A 20,342-nucleotide genomic window follows, 5' to 3' on the forward strand; every position below is an offset into this window, starting at 1 on the left:
ATTTGGTTATTTTCACAAATGGAGATGGACTGACCTGTTAAAGCAGAGGAACTGAATTGGCCAGATCATGTTTTGTCTTTGGAGTATGTCGATTTTCAGTCTGAATGTGGGCCTGTTGGACACTTGGAGATTTTAATAACGAATCTCTCACTGGTTCCCAGTATCTTCCCACTTTGTAAAAACTCCCTTTTGTCCCCTGGCAATATACTAGGAATAAGTAAAAAATAAAAATATGACTTGCAGTGTCTTAGGACACTTGATTACAACATAAGAATAAAGCTGTATAATACAACATCTAAAATATCATTTAAAAATGAAAGCTCTTTGTAGAGTGGTAATGGCAATGTCCTTCGTCTTTCAGATCATCTTTAAACCCCTCTGAATTTAACTCCCTTCACATAAAAATTCTATCCCCATGTGACCAGCCATTCTTGAGAGGCCCCAGGGAACAGCTCTGATCATTTCATTTGGGGATGACACCTGACATTCCTAACTTCCCATTAGGGTCTCACGACACGAGACTGAGTTATAGAGGTACCAGATTAACGCTGTAAATGTCCCATAGCCCCCTGGACACTCCCAGCATGGGAATAGGTGTGTGCCCATCAAACCTCCCTCCTTCACCCAAGGCCCATGTCCACAGTCCAAAAGCAAAACTGCTTAGATGACAGAAGTCCTGCAACACACAGGAAATCGGTTTTCCTCAGACTTAGACACAAGGAAGCTTGCAAAAACACACGTACACCCAAAGAAAGTGCCAAATACAAGGATAAGGCTAATGCAAAACATAGAACTATTCAAAGCTTCTCAGGAGAAAATGTGGCCTTAGAGGATGTTACTAATTTTTGACAAAAGCCAAGGAGAACCTAGGAAGGATAAGGTCTCTGGCCTTCATTTATTTGATAAATATTTTTGCTGGTTGTGAAATCATCTTCTCAGTTCTATGATGACCATGAGTCCAACCCAAGAGAAAGAGAAGCTGAATCCATAACTTGGGAGCATCCTGGTCTTTCCACTCGTTCAGTCCATTCTGTAGTAGAAACAGTGCTTCCAGGCCTGCGACGGCTTTGCTTTGCACTTAGCTGTCTGCAAACAAAACAATGGTTAAGCAATTGGCTTAGATGGATGATAATATCCTCCTTACCTGCACCTGGGTACATGATTGCAACAAAAGTGGGTTTGGGAAGATGGTTTCTACTAATATTTAGTAAACTTAGGATTTGCAACAGACATGAAAAACATCTAACATCATCCTAAGCACAGAGTAGGTGCACAATAAATAATTATTTAATGTGCATCTGTTTATCAAACTTAAAACAGGGATTGTCATAGTAAACAGAAATGGAAATAATCCATTCAATCAACTTTAGCCATTTGTTTTCCCTCAGTGTCTCTGGACACAACCACTCTCCAGCCTGCACCCCACAGCTGCCTATCTGGCTGCCTGAAGGTTTTCAGTAACGCCTGGGAAAATCTTGTTTTACAGACGCCAAAGCCTTCCCATGTTATAAAATTGGGATAGAGAACTTCAGTGTTAAAAGGAGATGTAGTATACTGAGTAGGTTTTCTGTCCTTTACTAAATTAGGCATAGTTATTAAAAGCGGCAGTGTATGCTGAAGAAGTTTGCAGTCATCCGGACCCCACCCCTACCCCACAGATGGAATACCTCAGTGTAAAGTGGTGCACCTCCTGCTGGTACCAACGTGATGGGAAGAAGAGATGGGAATCCTGGTGGATCTATCAGTTAACGCCCTCAGATTTATTTATTCTTGTAAGAGTTTTCCGTATGGTACTTCAAGTGTTTATAGTATTATTAAAAATGCACAATTACTATTGATTCATTTAATTGTGTTCCTATCAATAGGTTTTCTACCTTAGGTCCAGGCATCTTTCATTTTCCTGAACAGTGTCATGCACAAGTTGAGCCCCACATTAGTGAATTTAATTCGTGGCTGATTGAAAGAGAAAATATAGTGTCATTATTATTAATAGGAAAGCTGGCAGTTGGGGTGCGGCTCAGTGGTAGAGCACTTGTCTCCCATGTGTGAGGCACTGGGTTCAATCCTCAGCACCACATAAAAGTAAATAAACAAATGAAGATACTGTGTCCATGTATAACTAAAAATATTTTTTTAAAAAATAGGAAAGTTTCAGAGCTGGAAGGTGGGTTTAGAACATTATATTACATGTGCAAGGTCCTGGGTTTAATCCCCAGCACTGCACAAACACACACACACACACACACATAGTTTTTATTAAAAGAGTTTCATTCTTATGTTTTGATCTAAATCTTCATGCCTCTCATTACATAAGCACTCATTATTTCATAGCTAAACAGAGCTGTTTGGGCTTATTTATATGCTGACATTGCATAATAGGTAGCATCTTCACTTTTTCCTAAGTCACATTGCCTGGGTCCTTGGTACATAGTGTTTCAGTTGGGGGGAAAGATGTCATATTTGTTTATACTATTTTCTTATACTAGAAAAGTAAAATTATTGAGTAATTTGACATGATAAAATTCAATTAGTCACCTAATTTTTTTCTTTTACCCGGTTGTCCCTGTCTTTAACAAATAGCACTGTGGTTCACTCAGTTGTCCACGTAAGAAGTCCTGACGCTTCCTTGCCTCAGTTCTGACGTCCAGTCAGTTCCGCTCTTAAAGCCCCCTCACCTCTCCACTCTCCACTGCTCCCTCCCAACCAAAGCCATCCCCCTTCAGGACCCCGACCTCCTAACTGGGCCTTCAGTGGCACTCCGTTTCTTACACTCTTCAGGCACAGGGTGCTTTTGACAAAGCAGACATTATCAACAGACACACAACTCTGCCCTTGAGATAAACCCCAGACCCCAGCAATGGCTGCACCCCTGCATACTGTGGCCCCTCCTCTCACACCCTCCCCTTGCTCTCCCTGCTGGGGTGAAGTCACCTCTTGCTCTGGATTCCTCAGATGCTTGTTCCCTCCCTCCTCCAGGGCAGGGTACATTCTGTTGCCTCCTCTAGAGCCCCTGTTTAGTATCTGTCTTCTTCCTTGCTTGCATTAGGGCAGAGATGATCTGCTGTTTACTAGCCATGACTCACCATGCTTGGAACATGAGTGCTGACAGTATTAATGGGTTGGATGAACAATTGACTACAAATAAAATCAAAGACATCAATAAGAACATTTAAAGGACTTAAATATTATCTGTCATAAAAATAGTCCTCAGAAAAATGAGAAATTATATCCCGTCTGATTCAAATGTATGATATGTCAAGATCACAGTACTGTCATGTGTAACTAAGTAAAACAAATTTAAACAAAGATGGAAAAAATAGGATTTAGAATGTTTGTGCTCTTAGCATATGACAGTAGTGTGTTGAGCACTCTGTGTGGAATATTTATTATAAAAATCCCGTGAGGTAGGTACTTGATATAATTTGGATGTCAGGTGTCCCCCAAATCATAAAGCCATGTGTTAAAAGGTTTTTCCTTTCCTTAGAAGGTGGATTTCTTGGGCTGGGGATGTGGCTCAAGCGGTGGCCCGCTTGCCTGGCATGCGTGCGGCCCGGGTTCGATCCTCAGCACCACATACCAACAAAGATGTTGTGTCCGCCGAAAACTAAAAAATAAATATTAAAAAATTCTCTCTGTCTCTCTCCCTCTCCTCTCTCTAAAAAAAATTTTAAAAAGAAGGTGGATTTCTTAGGAGGTGGTGGAACCTTTAAGAGGTGGGGTATAATTGGGAGGTCTTTAGGTCCCTGGGGGTGTGCCCTTGAAGGGGATTGTGGGACCCAGCCCCCTCCTTGCTCTTTTTTGCTCCCTGGCTTGTGAGGTGAGCCATTTTGCTCTACCATTCACTCCCACCATTATGTGATGCTGCCTCACCACAGGCCCAAAGCAGTGGGGGCCACCTAATCATGGACTGGCACCTCCAAACCATCACTCCAAAATAAACCTATTCTCTTGATAAATTAATTGTCTCAGGTATTATGTTACAGCAATGAAAATCTGGCTAACACAGCACTATTATCATCCCATTCTTCAGATGAAGAAAGTGAGGCACAGAGAGGTTCAATAACTTGCATATAATCATAGAGCTAGTTAGTGCTAAAACTGCAACCAGATTCTAGAGCATGCTCTCTATATCAGTGCCCCCTTACCTCTGCTGTTCATGGGACTGGAAATACTCATGCGCTTTGTGGGTGGGCTATGCTAGTGCTCAAGTATTCTGTCCTAGGTCGTGACGTGTGGGCTTTAGTATGTCAATAAAAGGTCAAAAATAAAGCATCCAGTTCCAGATGATTCTAAATGCAGAATAAATCAAGAAATATCCATAACTGCAAATACAGAGATTTTATAATTACTTGAATAATTAAAATGTCAAACTACATAATTTTTCAGATATCTTTGGATCCTCTCATTCCTAGAGTTGGAATATTACTGTTTTCTTGATCATGTCTGTTTCCAGTTATTTTGTAGAACATTCTTCATTCAGGTTGCCTGTGTTTGTCCCTGTTCTCTAAGCTTTCATAGCACATTTTTTTTTTTTTAGTCCCGGTCTCACTCATTTGCCCAGGCTGGCCTCAAAATCACCACCTCCTGCCTTGGCCTCCCAGAGAGCTGGGATTACAGGTGTGCATGCCCACCTGGCCCCACAGCATTCTTTCTATCTTTGCTATTGTCTTAAATATATTTTGAAACAACATGATTATGAGTGGAAGGGTGAATAGGAGCAAGAGGGGAATGATAAATAAAAGCTAATTTTTAAATCCTCCATTGTGCTTTCTGTGTGGCATTGTCTATTTATGTGAACTGTGGAGTGTAGGAATACTGACTCTTATTCTCCTCCGGAACTCAAGCTCTTGGCATGGTGCCTGGCACATGGGCACTTACTAGTTACTCAGAGATTTATGAATCCATACAACCAGTAAGTAGCAGAGCCAGGATTCAAACTCAGGGCCCCAGGGCTGTGTGACTCAAAGTTCATAATCTTTCCAACACACGGTCGAATGCATAGGTAAAAGACATAAAACAGAGTGACTCCATCTCACAGATAAGGGATTTGACCCAAGAAAGCATAAATAGGATGCTTCCACCCTTGGGAAGAGGTTCTTGCCTAAGAACTGGGGAGGTGGACTGAGCCTTATTCAAAGTTGGCAGTCGCTTAATGACTGCTGCATCAGCAGGTGCGGTGGTGAAGAAAGGGGTCAAAGTTTTATGTACTTTGAAAATAAAGCTGCAGTACAGTCTATCCATTCAAAATGGTCTGGTACTGTTGATTTAAAAAAAAACACCTCAGGAAATAGAAATTCTCATACATTATAGGTGGACGATAAGCTGGTATAACCTCTGTGAAGAAGAATTTGGCCATAATTCATCATTTAAATTGCACATATCCTTTGAACCAGCATTTCCAATGCTGGACATATGTTCCATGAGTATGCAAACATGCATGCACATAGAAATAGACACCATTAATTTGTAGTTGCATTGTCCAAAGCAAAAGATTGATAACAACCTAAATGTCCAGTAGGGATTGATTCAGTGTATTATTATGTATTCACCCATGAAATAGAATACTATGCAGGCCTAAAATATTAGAGATTTTTGCCAATATAAATATTTTAATTAGAAAAACATTGCCATTCATGGTTTTTTTTTAAAACCTATGTGAGGCCACATGTTTGTGGATGTATCAACTATTTCTGAAAGAATTCACAAGAAACCAGCAGCAGTAGTTGCCTCTGAGGAGTGAAGCTGTAGAAAAGATGGAACACGCCAATTTTTTAATTTATATCTTTCAAGTCCTTTATTAAGAATCTTATTCACAATTAAAGAATTAATAAATATTTAAATTAATTCTACAAATACACTTGGAAGTTGGATTTTTTTAATTTGCCACTGTTAGCTTTGATAATTTCAGATTTACAGAAAAGTTGCAAGAATATCACAAGAAACCCCCTCTCCCCCACTCCCCTGCATTTTTCTTGCACCATGAGGGATTGAACCCAGGGCAAGTGCTCTGCCACTGACTACAGCCCCAACCCCGCCTTGTATTCTTTACCAACTGTTTGCATTTTTTTTTTTTTTTGCTTCTCAGCTTCTCTTTTTATGTTTTCCTGTATCTTTATGTAATTCTTTTAACCATTTGAGAGTATTCTGAAGACACTGTTTCCTGTTACCTCTGAATAATTCAAGGTATGTTTCTTAAGAACAAGGACATTCTCTTACTTAACCACAGTACAATCATCAAACTCTGGAGCTCTAATTTTGACACAATTCTAGTATTTAATTCATAGCCAATGTTCAGATTTCATCAGTTGCTCTAAGAAAACCCTTAATAGGAGTTTTTCCCCTCCTCTAGGTTACAAACCAGTAGCGTCCTGTGTGTTCATTGTCATGCCTCTTTAATTCCCTATAACCTGGAATATCACTGTTTTCTTGATCGTGTCTGTTTCCAGTTATTTCATAGAACATTCTTCAGTTTAGGTTGTCTTGGTTTGTTCCTGATTAGACTGTTTCCGTGGTTTGGAAGGATGCCACAGAAGTGATTGCTGGGCCTCTCTCCTGCATCTGATGGGGAGGTCTAGATTCTCAGCCTGCTGAACAGGAGACTGAAGGTCCCTCAGAGCCCACCTGGATGCCTCCAGGCCATGGCAGCTCCTGAGCTGGGCACTGCAGTCCCTGAGCTCATCCTTCCCTCTCTTCACCTTGCCGGGCATCATCAGGAGCCACCAGCCAACTTCACTCTATCTGTTAGATTTTCAGAAATGTTCAGAAGTATCTTATACTAGTCTCCCAGCCCTTTGCATCTTATGAGTGGTTGATTAGGAGTATGCAGTGGAGAAACTTTCCATATCTCTATTGCTAGGTCATACCATATGTTATCAACTGTCTGGAAAGAGTCTTTCATCGGATTAGAGAGTCAATTCCAGAAACTCCAGAATCAATTTAGAAAACTTATTCTGAAAATCATTCCAGAATTTTTAAAAATTCTTAACATTTAACAACTCTGGGTACCAAAATTTGTATTAGTCCAGGTTCTCCAGAGAAAACTAATAAGATACAGATGTGTATGTATATATATGTGTGTACACACACACACACACACACACACACACACACACATACACACACACACACCTTTCCCATGCCAATGCCTTAGGCATACCATAGGCCCCGACTTACGCAATGGTGGAAGCCAAGAAGTCCAACATGTGCAGGGGAGCTGGTGGCCCCAGTCGGAGTCCAAACACCTCAGGACCAAGATAACTGCTGGTGTCAGTTCCAGTCCAAGTCCGAAGGCAGGAGAAGCTCAAAGATAGGCAGAGAGAAAGAATTCTTTCTTCCTTAGTCTTTTATTCCATTCAGAACTTCAACAGACTGGGCCTGCCCACCCACACCAGGGAGGGCAATGTGCTTTATTCAGTACACCAATTTAAAGGTGAGCTCATCCAGAAACACCCCCACAGACATACCCAGAAAAATGTGTCATCAAACACTTCAGTACTGTGTGGCCCAGTCAACTTGATACATGAAATTAACCCTATGTTGGTTCGTTCCAATACTGATGATATTAATTTTGATCACTTGGTTTTACGTGGTTGCAGGCTTTCTCTACTGCAAAGTTATTATCTTTACCTTTGTAGTTAATAATTAATTAGTGGGGAGATATTTTGAGGCCATGAGAATCTCCTGTTCCTCACCATACTTTGAGCTACTGGCTTTAGCATCCATTGACAGTGTCCCAACTCACATCATCCCTTCTATATTTATTCTTTGGCATTCTACCCTAAGGAAGAACTTGTTTTCCTCTTGTAGACTTCTTTGCTTACATTGTATCTCTATTCAGTGGATTACAATCTGTCCTGGGATTTATTTTAATGCTGATGTGGTCCCAGATAGGTCCCAGTGGGAGCCCATTCAAGCTGTCATTCTTTGAGTACTTTCCCATTCTCTGGTTCAACAGATTATTCCAGATTCTTCTTGAAGGTACCTTATCCCAGTGAATGAACCGCTCTATCTCCATGGAGCCCTGAGTTCTTTTAGATAAGATAGATTTTAGCATTTACAAGCCAACATCTGGGTGTTATACCTGTCAGCTCTCCCAGGGGACAGGACACATACAGTTGCTCTCTCCTCTCTCTGCTCTTCACATACCACCAATTCCTACTGTTACCTACAATTTCAGTTCAATCCCACATGTTTTGCAACCTCCTTCTCCAACGCTGAAAACCCTGTCTCAGAGATTGAGTTGGAGCAGGTACCCGAATTTTATTTTTCTGGGATACAACTTGCTATTTATATCCAGATGATTTGAAGTTGCACACAGAAAGAGTAGAATGTTTTCTGCTGGGATATGGATATATGGTCTATCTTTTGAAGACTAGGTGACACCTTTATCCCTTTCCTCTAATTTTAAAAGTCATAGGTCACATAAGAGAAAGGTCGAGGTGGAAGGGGAACCCACTACATAAATGGGGAGGGGAATGATGATAAATGACGATAGATGATGTAAGGTTCTCCAGACCTCAGAGCCTGAATTTGCTCTCTAAGTCAATTACATTTTCTGAGAGAAAACGGAGGTGGGCCCAAGGGGGTCATTCATTCAGTGCTTTGTTTTTTACTTCATGTAACCCTGCTTCACTCACTCGGGACCTGTGCTGCCTGCTGAAGATGACACAGTGAACAAGACGACAAGTAAGAAAAGACTGTGACAACTGCCACAACGGAAACAAGTAGGAGGGGATTAGGTGAGGAAAGGGCTCAGGTTCTAGGCCAGAGCACAGCCATGGAGTAGATGGCCCAAGGTGAGCCTCGCTCTGGGGGTCAACTCATGTCAAGTCAATCTGACCCGGAGAGTGAGGCTCACCTCGGGCCACCTACCCCATGGCTGTGCTGTGGCCTAGAACATAAGTCCCTTCAGCACCTAAATCCCACCGTTTGCTTCCTTCATGGCAGGCTTGAAGGGCCCGGCAGTCCTTGCTTCTCTCACCCGAAGCTGCCTTACTCCAGTCTGTTTCTGTCATCACATCGTGTTCTCCTGTCTCTGTCTCCACAGAGCATTTCCTCTTCTTACAAGGTCACCAGTCATGTTGGATTAGGGTCACCCTAATGACCTCATCTTAACTGGGTTACATCTGCAAAAACTCTGTTTCCAAATAAGGTTGCCTTCGAAGACTAGGTTTAGGACTCAACAGATCCCTTTGGGGAACCCAGTTCAGCCACACACTAATGATCTGGAGGCTAGATGACGTCCACCGCACCCCAGCAACTAGTCCATGCTCCAACATTTATTGACATTTTTCTTTGGTATATTTATGTAATGTTTTGAAATGTCACTTTATCGAATACTTAAATCTCCAGGGACACCAATTGTGTGATCTCCCTTATCTTCCACTTCTGTAATTTTCTTTATTCAATTTTACTTCTCCATTTCATTTTGCTTACTTTTTCCACCTTTTCTTCCTGCCCCCGTCTGTTTTCAGCAGGGTCCAGTCTGCTTTTAATTGTGAATTTCATAGTCCTGGGTTTTATTTTCTTTTTCATTTTTTCTTCTTTTTTTAATTTAATTTAATTTTATTTTATTTATTGGTTATTCAAAACATTACAAAGATTGCAGAATCACATCGGTTACACATCCACATTTTTACATAATGCCATACTAGTGACTGTTGTATTCTGCCACCTTTCCTATCCTCTACTATCCCCCCTCCCCTCCCCTCCCATCTTCTCTCTCTACCCCATCTACTGTAATTCATTTCTCTCCTTATTTTTTCCCATTCCCCTCACAACCTCTTATATGTAATTTTATATAACAATGAAGGTCTCCTTCCATTTCCATGCAATTTCCCTTTTCTCTCCCTTTCCCTCCCACCTCATGACTCTATTTTAATCTTTTCCTCCTGCTCTTCCTCCCTGCTCTGTTCTTGGTTGCTCTCATTATATCAAAGAAGACATTTGGCATTTGTTTTTTAGGGATTGGCTAGCTTCACTTAGCATAATGATCAAGTAGGTTTCATCCCTGGGATGCAAGGCTGGTTCAATATACAGAAATCAATAAACGTTATTCACCACATCAATAGACTTAAAGATAAGAACCATATGATCATCTCGATAGACACAGAAAAAGCATTCGACAAAGTACAGCATCCCTTTATGTTCAAAACATTAGAAAAACTAGGGATAACAGGAACTTACCTCAACATTGTAAAAGCTATCTATGCTGAGCCTCAGGCTAGCATCATTCTAAATGGAGAAAAACTGAAGGCATTCCCTCTAAAATCTGGAACAAGACAGGGATGCCCTCTCTCACCACTTCTATTCAATATAGTTCTCGAAATACTGGCCAGAGCAATTAGACAGACAAAAGAAATTAAAGGCATTAAGATAGGAAAAGAAGAACTTAAATTATCACTATTTGTGGATGATATGATTTTATACCTAGAAGACCCAAAAGGGTCTACAAAAAAAATCTTTTCCATTTTTTAAAAGCTCTTCCAACTTCCTGTCTATCTCCTTCCCTCCCACCCCCCATTTAATGATTTTAAATAAGATTTTTCTTTCCTAATGGTGTCTTCTTTGATACTTTGTTTTAGAGGACTATGCTTTCTTTGTCTTGACATGGAAGTTTCTAAAATTATTTTTGTACTTCATGACCTATTTCATTATGGGGAGTGTGGGGTTCTTGATCTGCCTTCTGTTTATCAAATTCTTTACCTACTTTTTTCTTATAAAATCTTATCATGAACCCCATTCTGGTTCACTTTGTCATCTTTGAATAGATGTAATTCACTCTGGATCATTTATCAAAAGAGTATGTGTGTGGAATTGTTCCCGGGCTGGGGCCTTCCAACTCTAAGTCACTTTGGCCCATGCCGACCAGTTCTAACTGGATGGAACCTGTTCTTACAGATTTTATGGATAGGGGGAATTATCCTCACCTCTCTGTGTTCTGAGACCTGTTTGGAAACCTAAGGGTCACAAAAGTCTCCCCCTTAAGGGTAACTTTTATACTTCTTACTGGAATTTAGGGCCTGCATATCTCCTGCAGATAATATCTAGTTTTCTGAGGAATGTAATATACCCTGTGGACTTAGGCAGGGCGAGGCTGCAGGTAAATTGCTCCTCAAAAGTGAAAGCCTGTGGAGGTCAACACAGTGAGCTCAGTCCAGAACCCTTCCTCCAGGCTCACGTCCCCACCACTCCACCATTCTGTCCCCTATCAGAGTGGCCAGTAGACACTGGAGTTTAGGTTCTGTTGTTTCCAGACCAGCACTCTGCCCTGAAAGGACAAACATCTTTCTTGATAGTAGGTCCTGTGAATATGCTGCAGGGCTTCGGGGATAAATCTCCATTTATTGAGATTATTCACGATAAGGGTGATTGCACCTACTTCTTATGCCTTAAAACTCTGAAGCCCACTTTTTGAAAAATAATAATTCGTATTTGTATTTTCATTTAACCCTTCCTTGCAGCTACTCAGAAGTTTCTAATGGGGCTAATTTTTTCACCTGCATACTGTGACCATGCTACTCTTGGCAAGAGACTTGTGGTTTGGCTGCTCTGGAACTCTAACTTACATTTAGTGGTTAAGGCTCCAGTGCCTTAGATCGCAGAGGCCTGTCCTCACCTAGGTCTGGTTTCCATAATATTCTACAGCCCTTCATCATATATTGTATATGTGAATATGTTATACATTGTATATATAATTGTATATTGTACATGTATATATATTGTGTCTTGGAATTGTGGCGAGTGTTTTATTTCGTGATAGGTAACACTCTTCTCTCGTGGGTTTTATTTTTTATTCTTGATTTTCAGAGGGTGGAACGGGGCCAAGATATCCTCACTTTGTCCTTCTCAAATGGGAATCTTGGGCAGTGTTTGATCCTGGGATCAACCCTAGAGAACTTGAATATTTAGAGAATGGTAGAAAAGGAGAAAGAAGCAAAAGAGCATGGAAAGGAAAACTGTAGAAGTCGGAAGGAAACCTAGAGAATATGACCTCCCAGAAGCCAAGAAAGAGGCTGTTGAGGAATCGGGAGTCCATGTCCAATGCTGCTGAGAAACTCAGACAGCACAATGATCAGCCAGTGAATTTAGCACTATCCCTGGGGACTTATTTGGAAAATTTAATCAATAGCTACTGAAGAAAGCATATGTAGACAAACCTCTCCTGAGAAATAAGGGTGTTTAAGATTTTCTTCACACTGGAAAGGGAAGGAAATTGGGTCAGATAGTGTGACTAAGCAAGACCTATTCAGAATGTGTAGGTTCCTCATGAAACAATGAGTAAGACCTATGGAAAAAAGATTTTATTAAATGCATGCTAGACCATTTACAGAGGCTTTTCCTCCTGATTCTGACTGATTACGTGTATTTCAAGAAGTCAACCAAGGCTATTAATTCTAGCAGTGGGTGAATCTTTGCTAATTCTTCACAGCCTGGCTTTCAAAGCCTATAATATCATAAACAAATCTTATTTTGTTGAATTTTTCTAACTGTTCAGTGACATTCAGTAGCTCTGGTGAGGCCAACCACTTCCCTGTTACACACACACACACACACACACACACACACACACACACACAGAGAGAGCCTGTATGTCTCTGTAGGGTCCTACGCAGTCTGCCCATGACTCATCCTAAGGAACTCACGTCTTGACTTCCTACTGTGGATGGTCTTGAATACAAGTGACATTTGCAAGTTAAGGAGGCTACCTTTTTAAAAAAAATAAGTGTTTCAGAGTTTATTTCCAAAGGGCTATTGTTCTCCAAAGGCATTATCTTTATAATTTTTCCATTGCTACACATCCAAAACCTTTTAGAACTCCTTGGTTTCATTTAAAAGCCAGTGAAAACATCTAGCCCTTTTAAGAAATACTTTAAAATTTTCTTACGTTTAAAAAAAAGCATCAGTGATTGTCAAGCTATTTTAACCATTTGGGGAACTCTAAAGGGGGAAAAGAAGTGAGCAAAGGTCCGAATCTTGGTGTCAGAGGCAGGACATCAAGAATGACTCTCTCAAGGAATGAACTGCTTTTGAAGAATGAGTGGGAACCCACCGGGTACCTGCAGGAAGAGACCAGGCAGAAGGTGTGCTGGGCAGAAGGAACCCCACGGGCAAAATCAAGAAGGCATGGTGCCCGTGGGAACTGTAAATAGCTCATTCACGTGAGAGCAAGGGTGACAGAGAGGGTGGGGAAGGTTTTAATGGGTGGAAGTTTGGGTGCTAGTTAGAATTTAAGTGAAAAGGAACGTCCAGGCCAGACCTTACACGCCCTGCCATGACTCCCAGTATTCCTCATTCAGACTAGTGTGTTGTGACAGCCTTTGACACCATATAGCACATGCTTTTATCTCCCCACCTGTCATTCTTTGTTGTTATTATTTATTTATAGTGCTTTCATGTTCTTTTCTCTCTCTCTCTTTTTTTTAACGCCAGGGGCTAGGCCTACTGTCTGAAGCCAAGCAGATACATATTTGAAGGATGACTTACAAGTTTGTCTTAACAGGTTTTCACTCTGAGGTCATAGAAATGCCTTCCACGTTCTCCTGTAACAGATGGCATAATCCTGTTTGTCATCTAGGATAATTACTGCAGTTCCTCCAGAAAACCTGGCTTGCTCCTCACCCTGAACCCATCCAAAGCAGACGCAAATCTTTTGAGTTTGTGTTAAAGTGTATATTAGCACCATCTAGTGGTGACTTTTGAGACCTAATCAAATTGAAAGTTTGATAGAATTTCAAATAAGATGTGCTTCTGATGTTTTGCAAATTGTTGAAGCATTATATTTAATATTGTATTTTTCTGAGTCTCTACTGTTTATCGTCAAGATAATAGTTATGCATGATTCATAATAGTCATTGATTGTGTGTAGGAATTTTAATTGCATTTTACAAACATGATGCCCAGAGGTTTTGATAAACATTTTTTATTTGCTAAAATAGAATTTTAAAGAAGAATGATCTATTACTGGCTCTAGTAACTAGTGAGAAATAAAGTATATTATTGAACAAACCTGGAATCTTAGAACAACATTCTAACTCATATTATTTGTTGTGTCTCCTAGTCATGGGGTCCCAGAATCATGAGCTGACTTTCCTAATGTCCTTTTGCTATTTTCTGCTATTTTTTCCTCATTGAGAAGTTTTTAAAGACTAAAGAATCTTGTCATTTTAATTAAGTTCCTTAGAGATACCTGGTGGGCGTATACTACAGATTTGCAGGTTAAGCCAGAAACACTTGAGTGATAAATCTTACCTTTTGTTATTTTTGTAGGTCTTTTTTAAAAATGTTTTTTAGTTGTAGGTAGACACAATGTCTTCATTTTATTTTTACATGGTGCTGAGGATCAAACCCAGTGCCTTCCACGTAAGAGGCAAACACTCTACCACTGAGCTACAGCCCCAGCCCATTTTTTTGTAGGTCTTTAAACATGAGTTGTGTAGACATTTTTCTGGTGACTTGGAGTTCATTGACAACTGAGGCAAGCAATCAGACTATGGTGATGCCTCAGGTGTACTAATGGCTCTGATTTCAGTAGCAATGTTAATAAATTAAAAGCCTGGGCTGGGGTTGTGGCTCAGAGATAGAACACTTGCCTAGCATGTGCAAGGCGCTGGGTTTGATCCTCATAAAGGTATTGTGTCCAACTACAACTAAATATATATACACATATAAAATACAATTAAAATTCCTACAACTATATGTATATATATATTTATACATATATTATATATATAAACTTTTACTAAAAATGCTCTTCATGAATAACATATCAGAATTATAAAGACTAATTGCCTTTTTAAATTTTTTTTTTAGTTGAAGATGGACATAACACCTTTATTTCATTTTCTTATATTTATGTGGTGCTGAGAATCGAACCCAGTGCCTCACACATGCTAGGCGAGCGCTCTACCACTGAGCCCAGGCAAGCCCCAAGATTAATTGCTTTAAAAAAAAAAAAAGTACTTACTCAATGCTAGAAGGATAGAGGAGTGTAATCATTGCCATTTTACAGATGGAAAAGCTGAAACACAGGGAGGTTAATTAGCTTTCACAAGACCTCACTACTGTTAAGTTTGTAATATGAACCTTCAGACTAAGATGAAAAGACTCTAAAGTCAATGCTTTCAACTACCTTATAAAATTTCTAACAGCAAGGAGGATGAATAGTAAAACCCCAGCTAAAAAATGCACAGAAAATCTCAAAATACTTGATAACTTTTATTTAAATACTCACTAAGTACTTGATAAAAATCTTGGTTCTAACTTACTATTGACATTATCTGCATGTTTGTTTCTACTCCTAATTATAGCCAACAACCTTCATTCTAGTTTAAAGGAAGTTCAAAGATCTTACATTTTGGTCCCCAAAGCTTAGTTATTTCCCTGCCCTGTTGGCCACCAGCCGGGTGCTGAGAGGCGTGCGTCTGGGGAGCACCCCAGAGCCTCTCTGGGGGCTCTTCTCCACCAGCTCTGGGATGTGATGATATACAGCTGCCCCTCCACATTCACAGAAGCAACCGACTCTGGATCAAAAATATCTGGGGAAGAAAATTGTGCCTATACTGAACATGTACAGACTTTCCCTCTTATTATTCCCTAGATAACATAGTATTACAACTATTTCCATGGCATTTACATCATATTAGGTATTACAAAAAGCCAAGAGATGAGTTAAAGTATTTGGGTTCTACACAAATACTATGGAATTTTATATAAGGGACTTGAGCATCCACAAATTCTGATATCTTCTGGGGTTACTGGAGCCAGTGTCCCTGGATACTGAAGGGCAAACACGTGTGTCCACCTGTGCCTCGGTCCAGCAGGCGGAGTGTGGTGACAAACACTTGTGTAGAAACAGCCAAGCTCTGGTTCACATGTGTGTGGGGGGGTGGATTGCGAGGTAAATAGCAGATCTCTACAGGTTTTCTAAGTTTTATGTTCAAGTGCTTTCTTCATGCAAATTGATGTGTCTATATTTACAATTGCAATCATGGGGTTTTCACTCTTTTCCTTTGTCCTCCTCCCACCCGCCCACGTCACCTTCCTCATCAGACCCCTTTATCCGTACACCCTACTGTGCGCATCCAAGGATGAATGAAGCAACATATTCTTCCATATTTTCCCATGCTCATATACTCATCAAATATATTCATGTACACATATGCATGCAAATACGTATATGGATAGCTTTTCAACCTTTGTATTTTTTTTGGGGGGAGGGGGAGTTGCAATCATATTAAAGTTACTTTTAAAATACACATATCTTTCAACCAGCTGTCCCATTCCTTAGACTCTTTCCCACAGAAATAACAGCCCTGATTTGTAAGATTATGTGTCCACAGTAATTTCTGCAGTACTATACATAGTCTCCAGAGGGAAGGAGAATCATCGACTAGACTGTGATTTACCTACACCATGGGATTTTAGGCTGTCACTAAAAAAAAAATAAATTTTATTTATACCAGACAGAAGTGTCTTCTCCTCTACCATGCTGGTATGGATTTCACTGTTTTTATTCCTTTCCTGACATTTTAGCAAGGTTTCAAGTAAGAGAAGAAATATATTCGTGCTTGGGCAGGCCTCTTTGTAATTGAAAATGTAGCTGAGTGGTTCAACATTATTTCTTTTTCTCCTAGAACTCTGAGATTTTCTTCTACTGATTTTACTTTTTTCTTCTTGGCCATCTATATTTTGGAAACAGTAAATCTTTGGCCTCCAACAAGTTAAATTCTTCTTTCTTGCTGATTTTTAATCCTTACCGGTGTTTTCTGTTGGTGGCATCGGAAGGAAATAGCCTCAAACATGGTCTCTAAAAGCAAACTCGGAATCAATGGCACATCAGTTCAGAAGTTGTTGCTGGGGTATTTGAACTTGACTGGAAATAAGAGACGCTCAGGAAAGAAGTAGCATTTCTACATAAACCATAGCTATGTCTTCCTTTGTTTTGCTCCCGTACAGATTTGAGAAGGGGCGCATCTACACGTTCATTGGCGAAGTCGTTGTTTCTGTGAATCCTTACAAGTCTCTGAACATCTATGGGAGAGACGTAATCGAGCACTATCGAGGCCGCGAGCTCTACGAGAGACCCCCTCATCTTTTTGCTATCGCTGATGCTGCTTACAAAGCTATGAAGAGGCGATCAAAAGACACCTGTATCATGATATCAGGTATTTGAAGGGGTCCCCGGCACATCAAGGTCAAGATGTATTTATTTGGTACATAATTGCTGAGAGTGTATGTCTGTGTGTCTGTTCAAACACACACACACACACACACACACACACATGCACAGTACTGAGAGTCAAATCCAGGGCTTGTGCCAGGCAAGCACCCTACCACTGAGCTACATCCTCATCCCCAGTGAAATAATCTTTAAGGCAAAAACCTAAGCAATTTTATAGGGGGGGGTAGTAATGACCATTACATACCAAGTTATTTATGTCATTTCTGATCATCTGCTAGTCCTGGTTCTAGAAGCTGAGGTGGGGAGGATCACTTGAGCCTAGGAGTTTAAGGTCAGCCAGGGCAATGGAGACCCATCTCAAAGAAAAAAAAATTATGTGATACTTCCAGTGGGTTTGCAGACTGACCCAGCATGGAATATGCTCCCTCCTATCCCCAGCACATGTAAGTACCAGATAAAAGTAACCAAAACATTTTAAATAGTAACAGAACGAAACCAAGAAAATTAAAGACTGAGATTCCAAACAGAAGAATAAAGTCAAAGTCAGATTGCTGCTTGGGAGCTAGTGCGGTGGCACATGCAGAGGCCCAGGGGCAAAAATAGGCCTTTGGAGCTCAGGGCCTGAGCTTTCAAGCCCATTGTGGAGGGACCTGGGCTACTATTGCCCCACATGCAGGAACTGGAACTGAGCTACCCAAGTACCTCAGGCCCTTCAAGGCATCTTGTGTAGTGAAATGAGAACTGGGAGATATCTGTTGGCTAGTCCAGGTTGGCCTCGCCCCACCTCTGGGAATTTCTGTTAGTGCTAATAAGACCTCACATTTGTGAGGTTTATTAGTGGTTTTATGCTTTTAAAAAACACTTTTATGATCATTATTTTGTTTTGATTGTCAAAAATAAGATAGAACTTCCAAATTGATCCCTTCCTTCCACCACCAATTATCCTGAGTGTCATGCTTTTTCTGTGATACTTTGTTTCTGGAGTTTGGTAGGGTTTTTCTTCACTACAATTACTCCTAATTTTTTTTTTTAAGAGACTAAGTGTCACTATGTTGCCAAGCTAGCCTCAAACTTCTGAGCTCAGGCAATCTTCCCTGAGTAGCAGGACTATGGGCATGCGCCATGACACCTAGCTCTAACTTTAGTTTTAAAAAAGAATTATATTCCTAAGCAACTCGGTGAGACCCTATCGCTAAATAAAATATCTTAAAAAGGTTGGGGATGTGGTTCAGTGTTAAGCACTCCTGTGTTCAATCCAAAATAAATAAATATATAAATGAACACCCTATATTTATCCCCTTTAAGTTAAATGAAATTCCATCATAGAAAATACATTACACAAATTTAGCTCTGGCCACTGCTTGAATCACAACCTTGCTTCATTTCTACTAGTTTTAGAAGCCATTGTCTAAAATTAAGGCTCAATATAAGACTTAGTGTAAGAAATGGTTTACCAGAATTTACCCTTGATCTTCAGTCTATTCATTATTTTACTTCTATAATAGTTCCCCTCCCCCAATATATTCAGATCTGTTAGAGGCAATACAGGGCAAGATAACTTGCAAAATGGAAGGGCTCTCTGTAGCACAAGGGATCTGAAGTGAATAACATCGAAATTTAAAATTATTCTACTGAAAACTAGTTTAATCTTGGTTTAAATTAAGATGTTAAGTCTTGCATAATTTCTTTCCTCCAGGGGAAAGTGGAGCTGGTAAAACAGAAGCCAGTAAGTACATCATGCAGTACATTGCGGCCATCACCAACCCCAGTCAGAGAGCAGAGGTGGAAAGGTAAGGCTTGACGGACAGCGAGTAGGTAATGTGGGAGCCCCATTCTCTTTACAGATTGGCAGGGCCTAAACAGACAGATGTCAAATAATTTTTTGATAATTAAACTGCTTTGATTCTCATATTGCATATCATCTCTCTCTAATTCTATTTGTTACTCTATTTCTAGATTTGTTTTTAGTAGAAAAATACTACTATAGTAAATATTTTATATATATATACATATTTTTTTCTTTTTTATTACTCTGAAACAGTTGAAAGTATAACTTCTGCCTTACATGCAGTCAACAGAGCTGTTATAATGTACTCTAGTACATTATAAAGTACTCTGTACTTTATTGTCGAAGCTGTCGCAAGTTCCTTGTTCCTTGTTTGTTTTATTTTTAAACTGTGTTCTGAGTGAAGCTGGTCTGGAAGGCCTATCTGTGCCTTCCCATCATTGCTGCAACCAGAACCTGCCCATATTGGAAGTTCTAAGTAAGGTTCACCCCTGAGAGGGGCTCGTGCCAAGCCACGCTGCTGCTCACGCTGCGATGAGCAATACAGCTGGTCTGCACAGCCCTGCAGGTAGGACCCACTGACAAACAGCGTTTATTCAGCAAACATTCAAGGAATGAATGGATGGGCTTTTAAAAGATGTGATTATAAAGCAAAATTACTTGACTTTCTTATGTGGTGCAGCATTTTGGAAGAGAAAAAGAATCTTTTCCTAATAGGCAGCAGCTTTAAAGGGGGTTGTTAATTTCCTGAAGTCACATCCCATCTAGGCGTCACAACCTTCATTTTTCTAATGAGGAAGACAGGGAACTGGGCTGACATAAAGAGGAAAATATAGACTCAGTGGCCCTACATGGGTGAGCGCTTTCCATCATTAATCAGGCATTCTTCTTAATTGTGCCATATCCCACTTCTGACGTTGTAGTCTAACAAAGATGAGGATTGGATCAAGGTTTCCTCATTTCCTTAGGAGCTCAGGAGAATAACTAGCTGAGAATGAAATTAATCTTATTTCTTGGAGTAGAGTAAGGCATGTAAACACTTACTAGTCTTTCACAAGCATGTCTTACCATAGTTTTATAGTTTCCTTTTTGAACAAGAAGTTTCCACACACATTTTAAAAGTATACTTTAATTTATGAGGTGATAAGGCCGAAGGGTCACTTGCGGTATTCGTGGGAAGAACAATGGATCTGTTCCATTGGGCTGTTTCAGAGGCTACTTTTCTGCAGGTATGCCTGTATGAGAGGGATTTTGTCAGAGAAATAAAAATAAGACATAAGGACTAGCATGAAGTTAAAATATATCCATTGGGAAAGACTACTCTATAAAAACTTAGTATTGAGTGAAAAATGCATTCCACGACTGATACAAAGG

The 20,342-nt window shown here is 40.2% G+C and overlaps 1 protein-coding gene across 3 annotated transcripts in view; it reads left to right on the plus strand.

Moving 5' to 3' along the window:
- The window catches only part of Myo1d (myosin ID), a 304,749-nt gene that overhangs the window by 64,913 nt on the left and 219,494 nt on the right, over positions 1-20,342 (plus strand). For all 3 annotated transcript variants that reach the window (XM_078042469.1, XM_040269138.2, XM_005327778.5), the window contains exons 2-3: positions 16,957-17,165; positions 18,879-18,972. In XM_078042469.1, coding sequence (XP_077898595.1) covers positions 16,957-17,165; positions 18,879-18,972 — 303 coding nt within the window. The remainder of the gene's footprint in view (positions 1-16,956; positions 17,166-18,878; positions 18,973-20,342) is intronic.

The sequence above is a fragment of the Ictidomys tridecemlineatus genome, chromosome 3 (genome assembly GCF_052094955.1).
Source record: "Ictidomys tridecemlineatus isolate mIctTri1 chromosome 3, mIctTri1.hap1, whole genome shotgun sequence".
Classification (NCBI taxonomy): domain Eukaryota; kingdom Metazoa; phylum Chordata; class Mammalia; order Rodentia; family Sciuridae; genus Ictidomys; species Ictidomys tridecemlineatus.